The 13,132-nt window shown below is 39.4% G+C and overlaps 2 protein-coding genes across 2 annotated transcripts; one reads left to right on the top strand and one right to left on the bottom strand.

The window, feature by feature from the left end:
* Positions 1 to 1,068: 1,068 nt before the first annotated feature.
* LOC137962425 (uncharacterized) lies at positions 1,069 to 10,023 on the bottom strand. Its single transcript, XM_068809279.1, has 13 exons — positions 9,404 to 10,023; positions 8,098 to 8,236; positions 7,411 to 7,630; positions 7,216 to 7,316; positions 6,934 to 7,055; positions 6,757 to 6,848; positions 6,577 to 6,682; positions 5,477 to 5,631; positions 5,041 to 5,189; positions 4,642 to 4,748; positions 2,875 to 2,972; positions 1,700 to 2,407; positions 1,069 to 1,593 (listed from the first exon to the last, which is right to left on the bottom strand). Exons 1-13 carry the CDS (start codon positions 9,848 to 9,850, stop codon positions 1,503 to 1,505), a joined length of 2,535 nt encoding a protein of 844 aa, XP_068665380.1. The 5' UTR covers positions 9,851 to 10,023; the 3' UTR covers positions 1,069 to 1,502.
* Positions 10,024 to 10,424: 401 nt separating this feature from the next.
* LOC137963682 (DNA damage-repair/toleration protein DRT100-like) lies at positions 10,425 to 12,065 on the top strand. Its single transcript, XM_068810843.1, has one exon. It carries the CDS (start codon positions 10,504 to 10,506, stop codon positions 11,788 to 11,790), a length of 1,287 nt encoding a protein of 428 aa, XP_068666944.1. The 5' UTR covers positions 10,425 to 10,503; the 3' UTR covers positions 11,791 to 12,065.
* The last annotated feature ends 1,067 nt before the right edge of the window (positions 12,066 to 13,132 follow it).

The following is a 13,132-nucleotide window of genomic DNA, read 5'->3' as shown; positions in this document are numbered from 1 at the left end:
AGAAAAAGAAGAGAAGGTAAAAACGTCATTTCAACATCGGCTAGTATTGCGAATCGGTTGCGCCCGGTGCCGTCTGACCCGGATCGGAACCGAGTTGAACCGAGTGGAGAGTCGTATTGGTGAAATCATTGTAGAAGACGCAATTGAATTGGTCAAATTTTGCGGTTCTGATGTGGGTAACAGAGCAGCGGGTTGCTCCGGTGAGAAAAACCCAAAAAGCCGGCCGTCTCTTCTCTGTTCAGACAAGACAACTCGCAAGGTTTTCTAATTTTGTCGAGGCCCACAAGGCGAGAGATCCCTCGTCCCTTTGCTCATCAAAGAAACGAAGAACCACCCACTCCATTTCTTTACCAAATAATTAATTTCTCTGTTAATTTACTTCTGGAGAAAAGAAACGGGGAGGATTACAAGTAGAAGATATTGAAAGACAAGAGATGTTTGTTTATTATTAAAAGCTTTGTTTTTTTTATTATTTTAAATCTTATTTTCTGGATATCGCCATTCGCCAACATCTTTGGTGAGATGTCTTACTGGAAGTGGAAGTTTTCTCCGTCCATGTGGGCCAAAATTTTACCCTCCTTTTTCTTTTTCGCTCAATTCTTACTTGAGAGGTATAATTTAGAAGCTGTCAAGAAATTATACAGATACTCTTTTACAAACTTTTTCCCTTTTCTTATTTGGTTGCCGCAAATGGGAGGAAAAGAAGGGTCTCGACTGGACTTTTCCCCTCTCCCTTTATCCGAAGGGGACAAACGGGAGGGTATCCATCATCCTCTTCGTTTTACAAATGGAGGAGGAAAAAGGAGGCGGTGTTGCCGTCCCTCTCTCCATTCTAACCGGGCTGACTTGATCAATTCACTGGTTAAACTGGAATTCCCAATCGTGTCAGCCAGGGTTTGACTCTCCCCTGTTTATATAGTTATGATTAAACAAGATTCAATCGCCCAGTCTGATTTGAATTTTATAACGATCCTTTCCAGCCAAATCAATTTTTTTTTACCTACCATAGAATTTAAGGTGTACGACTGACTATTGGACAACTAATCGAATGTATGTCATTCATTAATGTTTCAGTAAGATTCCTTTCTTTTTTTCCTTGGCCTTTTTTGATAAACGAACTGCCATCCCAATTTCCGGTCGCATTTGTTGAATACACACGCACATGGCTTCATAGAATATTATATTACATTCTGCATTAAGTACTAACTGGGAAGCTTGAAATGCATGCCCATTGGAGGGCGTTTGCAGGGATTTATTCAGAATCTAGCTAACTCTGTACCATCTGGAACGATGACAGATGGCTCCAGGAAAATAATTTGGCGGCTAGCAAGAGGATCCAGATGTTAGCCAACAATTTGGTGGCAAGAATCTTAATTCCCTTCCACTGATCTCCTTTAAGATATGTTAGTTAGATCAACCAACAAATAATGAAACATCTGCTATGAGGTAAGGGGGGTCAGATCGCTGAGGTAGAAGCAGAAAGCAGGAGCCAATTACCAATGTCACACCATATGGGATCCATTTAACAAATCAATATTTATTTGGCCATTAGTCTTCCGGGTCTCTAACACCCTCTGCATTGCATAGTGACACCTGTAGACACCAACAACGAGGTCTTCAGTCAAGATAAAGAATAAGCCAGAAGCCAAAAATCAAACTATTAGAAAATTTTCAAGACATGGGAGTTAAGCTTGCGAACCTCCAAGGGAGATGGTCAAGAAACATGTAGGGTGATACTATAATATCTTTGAAGCTCACTTTGTTAGCCACATACGCTCGGTAATTCCACTCGTACTCAAGAATTTTCCAACTTCTCCATAGAGTCCAGACATCCTTTTGTTCTGGTACTAAATGAATTAGCAGACCCGGCATATACATCTCTGGATGATCTCTACCTGAATTTATACAATCAGTGACATCAAAGAACTCATTGATGTTGTATTCATCGAAACCTTCTCTTGGAATCTCAGGAAACATGTCATTGGAGAAGGAAGCTGACTCATGAAAAAGAGGTTCTTCAGCCCCCACAGGAAATACTGCAGTCCGATCATTACTGTTTGAAGTTGCATTTGATGGAGGCTGGTAATCCTCGTTTGCAATTACAAGGCTACGGCGAGGACTGTTCATATTTCCTACACAAGAAACTGCATGAGCACATAAGAAGGCTCCCCCTTCAACGGTATGCTTGTATGGTTTCATTCGAGATGTATGCTTGTGCTCTTCTGTACCTTGGTTCTGTCCACCCCCTGTTTGATACTTACTTGCAAGTAAAATTTTTCGAGCAAATTTGCATATGACAGCAGAATCAGCCGATGAATCCTGAGAAAGGGCAGTAACTGCTGCTGCTCGGAGCCGGAGGATTGAGTTGACAGAAAGGCGTGATGAAAATTCATCATTGTATATAATGCTACAAAAAAACAGATGTAAAATGAATTCCAACGAAAAGGATTGCATCAGAACGAAAAGACAAACCAAAAACTTGCTAGCAAACAAATTCTGCTATGTAACGGTTAATGCATTAAAGAAACTCATGTAAACCACATACTAAAATTGATAAATCCTTAAAAGCATGACTACATTGGTCACAGAAGCCTATGGCCTAAGCCTTGGTCTTTTCAGTAGCAGTAAGGTTCTACAAAAAATGTCAATCCAGTTTGTCCACTGTAAATTTGAGTAGTAACTACATAAACGGACTCATCCATGCTTCATTGCTAAAATGGTAAGGAAATAACTTACAATCTAATGGTTTCTTCTATATTGTACTTGGTACAAAAGAATCCAATTAGTGCAATCACATACCGGTCATGCCTTCCTTTCAATACTTAGCAACACGGAAAATGAATTCTTAGAAGGAATATAGCAACTTATTGTTACCTTGTCACAAAACTGGAGCACGATTCACTAACAACTGAATCTACACAAGGAAGGGGTCCATATGAGAACACATGTAAATTTGGGTAGCGCCGGTATAACTGCAACAAGAAGAACACAAACTAAGCTGCCAATCCACCACAAACCATTGGAAAGTTGAATGAGCATTATCAATTACCACCTAATATCGTACAAATTCATCATGAAGTCAAAACTGTGGTATGCAGAAAAAAAATTTTTTTTTAAACTCCATCAGTTAATCTGCTTCGGCCAGAACATTACAGTGGGCCTAGTTTTAAAATGGTGATTAGTTCGTTAAAATAATAAACGATATAATACATCAAAAGGGAGAGAGAAGCTCTCAAGCCCCAAAGATAGGCTTCACAACAATATAATACACTGGTGTAGGTTTTCGACAATACAAGCCATGGGATACTGTTTAAAGTAAGGATCAATTGGCAGCCATATCCCATTTGGTGCAGATCTATCAGAAAGGAGAAAATAAAAGAAGAATGATGAATTAAGATAGTCAAGTCAGCAATTCACATGATACTACAGCACAAAAATATTAGGTTCACTTGGAGCAGCCATAGCCTTAACTGTTCATTTTCATTATTGAATCATGGGTATGATTATTTATCCAAGGACTTTTTACCAAGAAAATTTGGCAGGTGACAATCTAACCATCACAGAAGCCTTCAGATGTTAATTTGGCAGAGCTAAAAGTGTGAAAATCATTAAAGTTTACAGACCCATCTCCCTAAACAAAAATCAAAATAAATTCATGTCCCTGCAACCCGTAAAACCCTAGGAATATATTTTCAATAAGAAAATAATTTTCTGGAAAATAGGGAAAATCTAATTAACTCAATATAATAACTTTTAACACTCCCCTTCAAGTTGGAGCGCATAGTTTCAATTTGTTACAAATATGGCTCACAATTCCAATTTTAAGCATAAAAAGAAATTTCGAATTTGACTTCAACACAAAATTGATCTTTAAACAAAATGGGGTTTGTTATTGCACTATGGCTTCCACGTGGTCTTCGGCTTTTGGACTCACACAAGTAAGATAGTTCTTGGACAACTTCATCAACACCTATACTTTTATATTCTTTCTCCCCCTTAAGCTAGGGAACCATGACACTACGGGAGCAAACTTGGATAAATACAATACAAGAGAGAAGAAATCATCACCCCGAACCAAACAATCAACCTCCATGCACCAACAAACCTAGGTCTAAATTGAGTTAAGAAACACCGCTCAAACACAAAAGTAGAACAACCCACCTTTAAGGATAGTAGTATGAGCCTATCCACTTTTAAGGGCAGCGAAAAATCACCCACTTTTAAGGTGAAAATAAACAGACTTAACTTAACACAAGTTGGATTTGGACACCCTCCAACTACTTCACGTGGTGGATCATTTGAAAAGTGTCTTGATGGAATTCTGATCAGGAATCACTTTTACAAGAAATCACCTCTCCATGTTCAGAATTGAGATGCCGGAACAAGAGACAAAAAAGAGTAAGATGGGGAGGAACGAATTACAGAGATTGAGGATGATAAAGCTAACTAAATAGAAAAACTTGAACCCAAGACCAACCCCCGCCCCCATGTGGCCATTGAGCCACAGGCCTAATGCACATATGCAGTAACTTCTGATTCCTCCAATTGGCCAAGTTGATAAAGAAAAAAAGTAATGCAAGTTTACCAAAAAAAAGTGTAATTTCCACATACAATACAAATAAATAAAAATATAATTCTTACCCTTATTCCCAGTAATGCAGCAATAGAACCTCCCAAAGAATGGCCCACAATACGTACATGGTACCCCTGACATTCACATCCATCTCCCAGCAAAGACGAAAGGAAACCTGTAGTTTCAGCAGCATGATAATCATGAAAGCCATTTGTACCAAAACTAACATAAAAGAACCAAGTAAGATGGAAAATTGTAAGTTCTAAGTAATGTGCCACATGTCAAGTAAGACAAAGATTAACAAATACAAGACATTGATACCAAACTTAATATAATATAAAGAGCTAGCTTGAGCAAAATTTCAAACATGTCTAGACACTCAAAATTATTTAATTCAGAAAATAGAAAAGTCAACTGTCCATGTGCATGTTACACTTGAGACCAGAGAAAAAAGACAAACAGCATACCTGCACCACCAAAATCTTGATCTCCATCAGCAGATTCACCATCAAGTTGCATGGACAACTCTCTTGCAGCTTCAACTATTCCTGAATGCCCATAGTGTGGAAAAGATGAGAGAACACTTCTCTTCACTGATGGGGCTAAATGTTCACTACTGTACAAACACAATAACAATTAAACATTAAAAAAGTGTTAAATAGTGACTACTTGATCAGAGATAATGTAATTAATTTTATTGATATATGCCATTACATATAACAACATGCAACATGGTTATTATAAAGTATAAGAAAGTACCTTCTCTGCCAGTGTGTGTGTGTGTGTGTGTGTGTGTGTGTGAGGGAGGAAGGGAGAGTAAAAGAAAGAGAGAGAGAGAGAGACTGTGTGTGTGTGTGAGGGAGGAAGGGAGAGTAAAAGAAAGAGAGAGAGAGAGAGACTTTCTTTGTCAAGCCATCCAAGTCATCCATGGACATAGAACAATCACTGCATAAACCATCAGTAAGAAGATCTTCAGGAGTCTCAGTCCCACGAACAGCAATTAATACGGTTCTTAAATGATGCAAAACAACAACAAAGTATGCAGCTTCGCGCTTTGCCTGAAAATAGAAGAAAAATAAAGCTCATGTATAACCTTCATGCTTATGCCACACACACACACACACACATATATATATATATATATGCCTAGGCAGTATTTATATCAACATAGTTGACAACGAAGCATTTTTTTAAGAAGTAACTAATCCTGCAAAGAGAATCTGACCAGTAAGTTGGAAAAGAAATGAGAAAAAGAAGATCTTATCTTTTCTTCCCTCGCTTTTGTACAGTTAGGCATTTCATACCATTACTTTCTCTTCTAAAGGTAAAAAATACGGCAAATTAATGCTAGAATCTGCATATAGTACAAACATTCTAGACATCCTGATTAGATTTCAAAATGTTGGCTAGACATGAAAAATTGTCTGTTTTTACTAATGCTAATTTTTTTTGCATTTAGTACCTTTCCTTTGTCTTTTCAAGATTGGGGGGTTTTACCCTCAGAACCAATTATTCACACAACAATGATTTGGGAGGCACCATTGCAATTTTTGCTACTTTGAATAATAAAATATAAAGGAATGAACTGGCAGTTCGAGAAAAAAAAAAAACTTCGCACTCACAAAATGAAAACATGAAAAGAGGTCTCTTGCCTTTAACAGAGAAAATTGACAGTGCCCTTTAGGAGGCAAGACAACTTTACTGCTTCAAGCCATAAATCCTAAATGCATGAGTCAGCATCTCAATAAATAAAAAATTCACTTTCAAAAATGATAAGATGCAGAGAGGTCCCTTGCTATGAAATAAGCAAATTGACACTGCAAGACAGTAATTATGAGTAGAGAGAGAAATGACAAAGTATTTGGGTTGTGCCCAACAAAAAATCAGACAGTTTTGGTTAACATACTTGTCAAATAAACATCATTCAAATAACTTTTTCCATGGGGGAGAGAGAGAGAGAGAGAGAGAGAGAGAGAGAGAGAGAGAGAGAGAGAGAAGTTTGCCTGACTAACTCGCCCCCGCCTAAGTGCCTCAGCAGGTAAGTTAACATACTTTAAGAAGGCAGCTGCATGACCACGCCACCAATTATCACCTTCAAGCGCAGGGCGCCTAGACCAAGAGAATCAATACGTTATCTAGTACCCTGACAAATGAAAGTGACAAGTTGAGTGTATATTTAGAACCTGCCGCGAGTCCATGGGGTCAGAACCCCTTGCCTGTAGAGCCATGCACAAGGAAATAGGATAGGATTTCGTCCAAAGTCAAGCAGTGGACCCTAGATAAAAAAAAACTATATAGACTAAGATAATATAGACCAGCATAAGTTAAAATCTAGATTCAGATATACAATATGACCATACTGTATATGCAGCTTCAGCAAATGGGTGCCATGTAGCAGCCTCTTGAATTTGTGACTCAGGTGCCTCCATTTGCTCTTCAATTGGATTAATTGGTTGCCTATGTCGCTGCAAGAGTGCGAGCCCTGAAGATGAAGAAAGGAAAAAATCAGCTGGTAAGAGGTCCCTGATATTTTCATGAACAGTGTACGTAATGGTGCCCTAAATAGCATATAATCCCAATTTGCACTTCTTCAACAGTTTCAAAAAAATTGCCGACCTCTCAATTTCATGAAAAAGATTAACCTGCTAAAAGTTCTAAATGCCCTGTGCCAGATGCCCGATAAGCAACAAGATCACCAAGTAATCTTGCCACAGAATAAACTTCATCTTCCTCCAATACACTCCTATATACAACAAAACAAAAACAAAAGACAGGCATACATTGAATAAACAGAAAAGGAACTTAAAGGATAAATAGACCTGTGTAGAGAAGCCTACATGTATTTTATGCGTCCCATACAGCATAGAGCCTCTCGGATTCCATGATCAAATACTTCATGATAATGAGCCTTCCATGCACTGTCATGAGTTGCATAAAAGGATCTCCATCTTAATACGTCAGTCCCGGTGAAACATTGCAAAACTGCGAGAAGCCAGGCAAGGAATAGAAAAAGAAATATAGAACTCCGTTTCCACCCCTTACTGCCTGTATCCTGCCCTGACTTGATGAGCATAGTTAAAACAGGATAAGTGCCTAAAAATATGAAGAAAGAGAGCTGAAATAATAATACACACACACAACCACACACACACACACACACACATATATATATATATAGACAAGAAGAAGAATCATTTGGTATCAAAATTAAAACACAACTTTTATTTATACAAAAAGAGAGATACAAAGCAAATGTCCAAACAGTATGAGCATATTTCCACAGTTCATATCATTTCATTAGGCCACACACACTTATTTTCCAAATATGTAGAGACATTGCACCACATCTTTTTCAAACTAACATCATGCAGTCATAGGTAGCTACAAACCTTAAGCTGATCCCAGAACAGTTAAAGCTAAAAAACATAGAAACAATCAAATACACCTCCAGTTAAACTTAAATCTTTTTCTAGTAAGATTCTGACAAACAAAAATAACGAGAATGACCTGGAGGTTTTCCTTACCTAGGAAACAACCGTGTGATTCATCGTGATATGATGCATTTTTTACAGTAACAAACAACAGATATGTAGCCCCCACAAATTGCAGTACAGTGACTATCATTCCAAATCTGGTCCACCACAGCCATCTTTTATATCTGATCTGTTCATCAGGTAGTGCCAATTGTCAAATAACGAAGAAGGTAAAATTAAAAATAAAGAGAAAAGACATAATCAATCTTATTGCATCAAAGACAGAAACAAGCCAGTGCATTACTTTATGGCAGAAAGCATACCGAGAAAAAATCATAGATACTTTTTTATTTAATACTAAGAACATGGATGCTTAACAGCTAGTAGTAGATGGATGGACTATTGTCAGGTAACTTCAGGAAAATTATCACACACCTACTGAGGTGTCTGATTGTTTCTTGAAGTTATCTGTTGTGTAATTGTTTTCTTTACCTCTTAGTAGGAATTTGGTTGACTAATCATCTCAAGATGTCATATCTCCGAGTTTTCACCATGCTTGCGACTCTCATTTTACCATCCCTATGATCAAATCTCCTCACAAGCTGTTCAGCCATTAATATTTAATAAAATGTGACTTCTAATTTGGTAAGGTACGTACTACTTGCTACAAAAAAAAAGATACAAAATGAAACCAATTTGAATATGAAAACATATCTCACGAGGGGGTAGACTCACAATAGACTCACAAACTACTAAGTAGTGAAAATTACTCATTAACCAAAGTGAAGAAAAAAACGTGCTAACGCCAATTTGCGAGTATTCTGATGGATTGGCAAACAGTACGTGCCACTTCGCTAAGTTAACAACAAAAGGAATCTTACCAATGTGTTTTGCTTGTAAACCTGAGAAAGCTGTTTAATTCATTGTTTCACCTAAATTTGAAATGAAATGACAAGGAAGAATGCTGAAACAGCAATTGATTACAAAAACATAATATCAAGCTCAAATCTTTTATAGTTACAGGGAAATCTCAGAGAATTGTACTTTTTTAGTTTTTTTTTTCTTTTAAGCAAGGAAATTGGCACTTGAAATATGTGTGTGAAATGCATTTAACAAGTGTTTATTGAATTTTCATCGAAATCTTAAAATGAAGAGGATAACAAATACCGACTCAAAATATTATAAAGAAACCCAACATAGCCATCACGTTCATGTCGATTATAAGTATCGGTGGCACTAATAATTGCAAAAGGTCGAAACCATGCAACGAGATGCTGTTCATTCGAACTTTAAGAGGACAAAAGCAAATAACTATCGAAAACGGAAGGGAAAGAAATATAGCGATAGATTTCAATACCCGTCTCTTATGACGAATAACAGCATCAACAACGGAGCTCTCGACAGGCTGACTAATAATCGTGGTTGCTGTAGCTTCTTGTGCAATGGCTGTCCCAATCATCGACAAGATTCTAATGGTAGACACGACAACTAGAGCCGCAAGAGGCAGAATGCTCCCACCACCGCAGCGCCCAACAACATTAAGAATGATAAAGGTACCAAGAACAATCACACCCAGATTTAATAAACCTAAAAGAAATGCTACCCATCTCACGGTTTTGAGCTTGGAGACGAGCTTCAGCTTCTCCGCGAGGAAATTCGCCATGGCCCGGCGAGAAAAGGATTTTTTCCTACCGGAATTCGGCGCTACTTTATGGAAGGCGAAGAGGCCTACCTTGTTTTGCAAGAAAAGAGGAAGGTACGGAAATTGGAACTTGAGATGCATCTTTTTCAAGCATTTTGACATCCAATTAGCATGGCTCGGAGAGGATCGAGACGAACCGAAGATATTCTATTTGAGTGCATGGAGAAGGGTCGAAAGGGCCAGATGGGAGGTTGGATTTCGTGGTGGAAGAAGTAGAACATCGAAATGCTTTATTCAATCATCGTTCTGCGTCCAAGAGCGAACGTGACGCAACAATCTTTTCTTAGACCATGTTCTCAAAAGCAAAAAAGAAAATAATAAGTAATACCCACAAAGCAGGAATAATAACAAAAGTGATATTAAAATCTACTCGGTCATTAATCCGGGAAGATGAACTAAATCCAACCGAGCTTTATGATTATCACTCATTGAATGTCTAATTAGTTCTTAAATAATAAAAACTAAAAAATTAGCCTCAAGAATCTCTACTAAGTCTCTTTGAAGGTTTGACCCACTTTCACCCATCGCGCTTGACCCCAACTACCCCTGTATTATCTCTATAAATGTTGACCAAACGCTTCACCAGTCACCATCATCATTTATCGATGGCGTCCCCTCCTCGTTTCCTCTCTCTTCTCCTCTTCTCACTCTGTGTTGTTCCCCTTTGCTTCTCCCCCGTCACCGGGAAATGCCACCCCGACGACGAGGCGGGCCTTCTTGGCTTCAAAGCCGCCATCACCTGCGACCCTTCCGGCATGCTTAATACCTGGAAAGCTGGCACCGACTGCTGCCGATGGCTCGGCGTTGATTGCCAACAAACGGACCGGGTCGTCATGCTCAGTCTCGCTGGCCAAACAAACAATGCCAAATCCTCTTTGTCCGGCACCATCCCGCCTTCCCTCTCCCAGCTCCAGTCTCTTATCGGGATCTACCTCACCAATCTCCGAAATCTGACGGGTCCATTCCCTGCGGCCTTCTTCAGGTTACCGAAACTCGCTTACATCTACATTGAGAACAGCAAGCTTTCCGGACCCATTCCCGTTAACATAGGCCGGATGTCACAACTTGGAGCTCTGAGTCTCGCCGGCAACCAGTTTTCCGGTCCGATTCCGGATTCCATTTCGAATCTTAGGCAGTTGACTCAGCTCGATCTTGGCGGGAATCTTCTCACTGGCAAGATCCCGACTGGGATTACTCGGCTTACGCAGCTCTCTGTACTGACTCTTGAAAGGAACCATCTTTCCGGTCCTCTCCCTAGCTTCGCTTCTTTCCACAGTCTTCGTTTTCTACGACTCTCTCACAACAAGTATAGTGGTCCATTCCCCTCCTCCATAGCTGGCCTATCGCAAAATCTCGCCAACCTCGAACTGGGATCGAATTTGTTCACCGGGCAAATCCCTGACTTCCTCGGAAACTTCAGAAATCTTGACACAGTCGATCTTTCACACAACAGGTTCTCTGGCGTCGTGCCCAAAACCTTCAAGAACCTCACGAAGATTTTCAATCTCGATCTCTCGTACAACAATCTCGTGGATCCCTTTCCACAAATGAACGTCAAGGGGATCGAATCGCTTGATCTTTCGTATAACAAATTTCACCTGGGTGGCATTCCCACATGGGTCACCTCATCCCCCATCATTTACTCGTTAAAGCTCGCCAACTGCGGTATCAAGATGAAGATAGAAAACTGGAAGCCCTCCGAAACGTACTTCTACGACTTCATCGATCTATCCCTCAACGAGATCTCCGGCAGTCCAGTAGCACTGCTGAACAACACGGAATATTTGAAGGGCTTCTGGATGTCAGGCAACAAGTTACAGTTCAAGATGACTGACCTCAAACTGCCCACCACTCTGGAAGAGCTACATTTGTCTCAGAATTTGATATCCGGCTCCATACCAGCAAGCGTTTCGAAGTTGAAGAAACTAAACGTGAGTAAGAACCGCCTTTGCGGACGGATCCCGAAGACGAATTTCCCAGCCAGTGCGTTTGCTGGTAACGATTGCCTTTGCGGATCGCCACTTCCCAACTGTCGCAGTTAAACTATTTTAAGTGTTTTAAGCGTACAGAAGATCGTCAAGGTTTCTGTACCACAGCGTAGGATGCTACCGTAGGTTCGTAGCTCGGTTGTGGCCACCATGAAATACCACACTCCGGCGCCGGTGTGAGATTTCCGGTGTTTCTTATTTCTCAAAATAGTTAGGCTAGCCGACCAACCTAAACTAAACAGAGCTACTCTTACTATACGATGTCATAATTTGATCCAAACCTGTTATTGTATTAAGATGTGGCCTGAGTTACAAATGGGCATGATTTAGACTTCGATCATCCCTCCTTACTATTAACCTCCTAAGCTATATAAAACCAAACTTCGAGCAATTGTTAATAGCAAGGAGGGAGGGAGGGAGGTCAGGAAGACCTCCAGAGTTGAATCCTAGTCAATGTAGATGTAGATCCGGATCAATGCTATTTGGATCCAGACTTACCATAATTAGTTGGGAGAAGCTTTGTGCCAGGGTACTCCTGATTTCAGCCGCACAGTGAGAAAAGTGAATCCACTCAAATAGGCCAAAGTTGTTTTCAAACTCTTGAGAAAATTACTTCATTAATATAAAAGGGCTTGTTTGTGCATTAGAAAAGATGAAAAAAGAATAACAACAACAATATTTATGTATTAAATTCCTTGTCCAAATCGCTTTTATTCATTTCTCATTGCTCCTTCCAGATGTTTCTCTAGTCCTCGTTAGTTGTCCTGACCAGATATAAATCTCTCTCGCAAAGTTAGATGGATAGTGAAAGTCTGAAGGATCTTTTAAGCATGAGGTTTTAGTAACAATATAAAAAAACTTAAAACCCATTAATACTAAACCGTAAACCCTAACCCTTGAAAACCCTAAAGCCCTAAATCCTAAACCCTAAAAACCATACACCCTAAACCCTAAACCTAAATCTTAAACCCAACAAATCTCAAAAAACATAAACTTAAACCCTAAAAATTCCAAAAACCCTAAACCCTAACTCCAAAACCTAAGTCTTAAACCCTAAAACCATGCACCATAAACTCTAAACCTAAATCTTAAACCCAAAAAATCCCAAAATCCTAAACCTACACTTTGAAGCCTGAAAACATAAACCCTAAACCCTAAAGGTGTAAACCCTAAAAATGATAAAAACCATAATCCCTAAAACACTAGCCTACTAAATTCGAACTTTACTTTTGTTCTATGGCATGTATCATACTGGGGGGGGGGGGGAGACCAACCATGAAGTTCACGCATTTTATGTAATTCATTCAATTAGGCCGTTAGTGGTGCACCAGTGCCAGCGTCATCTGAAAAACACAGGTAATCATCTCAAGCTAAAATAGTGGAATCATGATTCAGC

Source organism: Aristolochia californica, unplaced genomic scaffold (genome assembly GCF_029961685.1).
Source record: "Aristolochia californica isolate CCGP_79_NKW_82.1479 unplaced genomic scaffold, dmAriCali1.0.hap1 SCAF_4, whole genome shotgun sequence".
NCBI lineage: Eukaryota > Viridiplantae > Streptophyta > Magnoliopsida > Piperales > Aristolochiaceae > Aristolochia > Aristolochia californica.
Note: the sequence above shows the minus strand (reverse complement) of the source record. Positions and strands in the feature narration are given on the sequence as shown.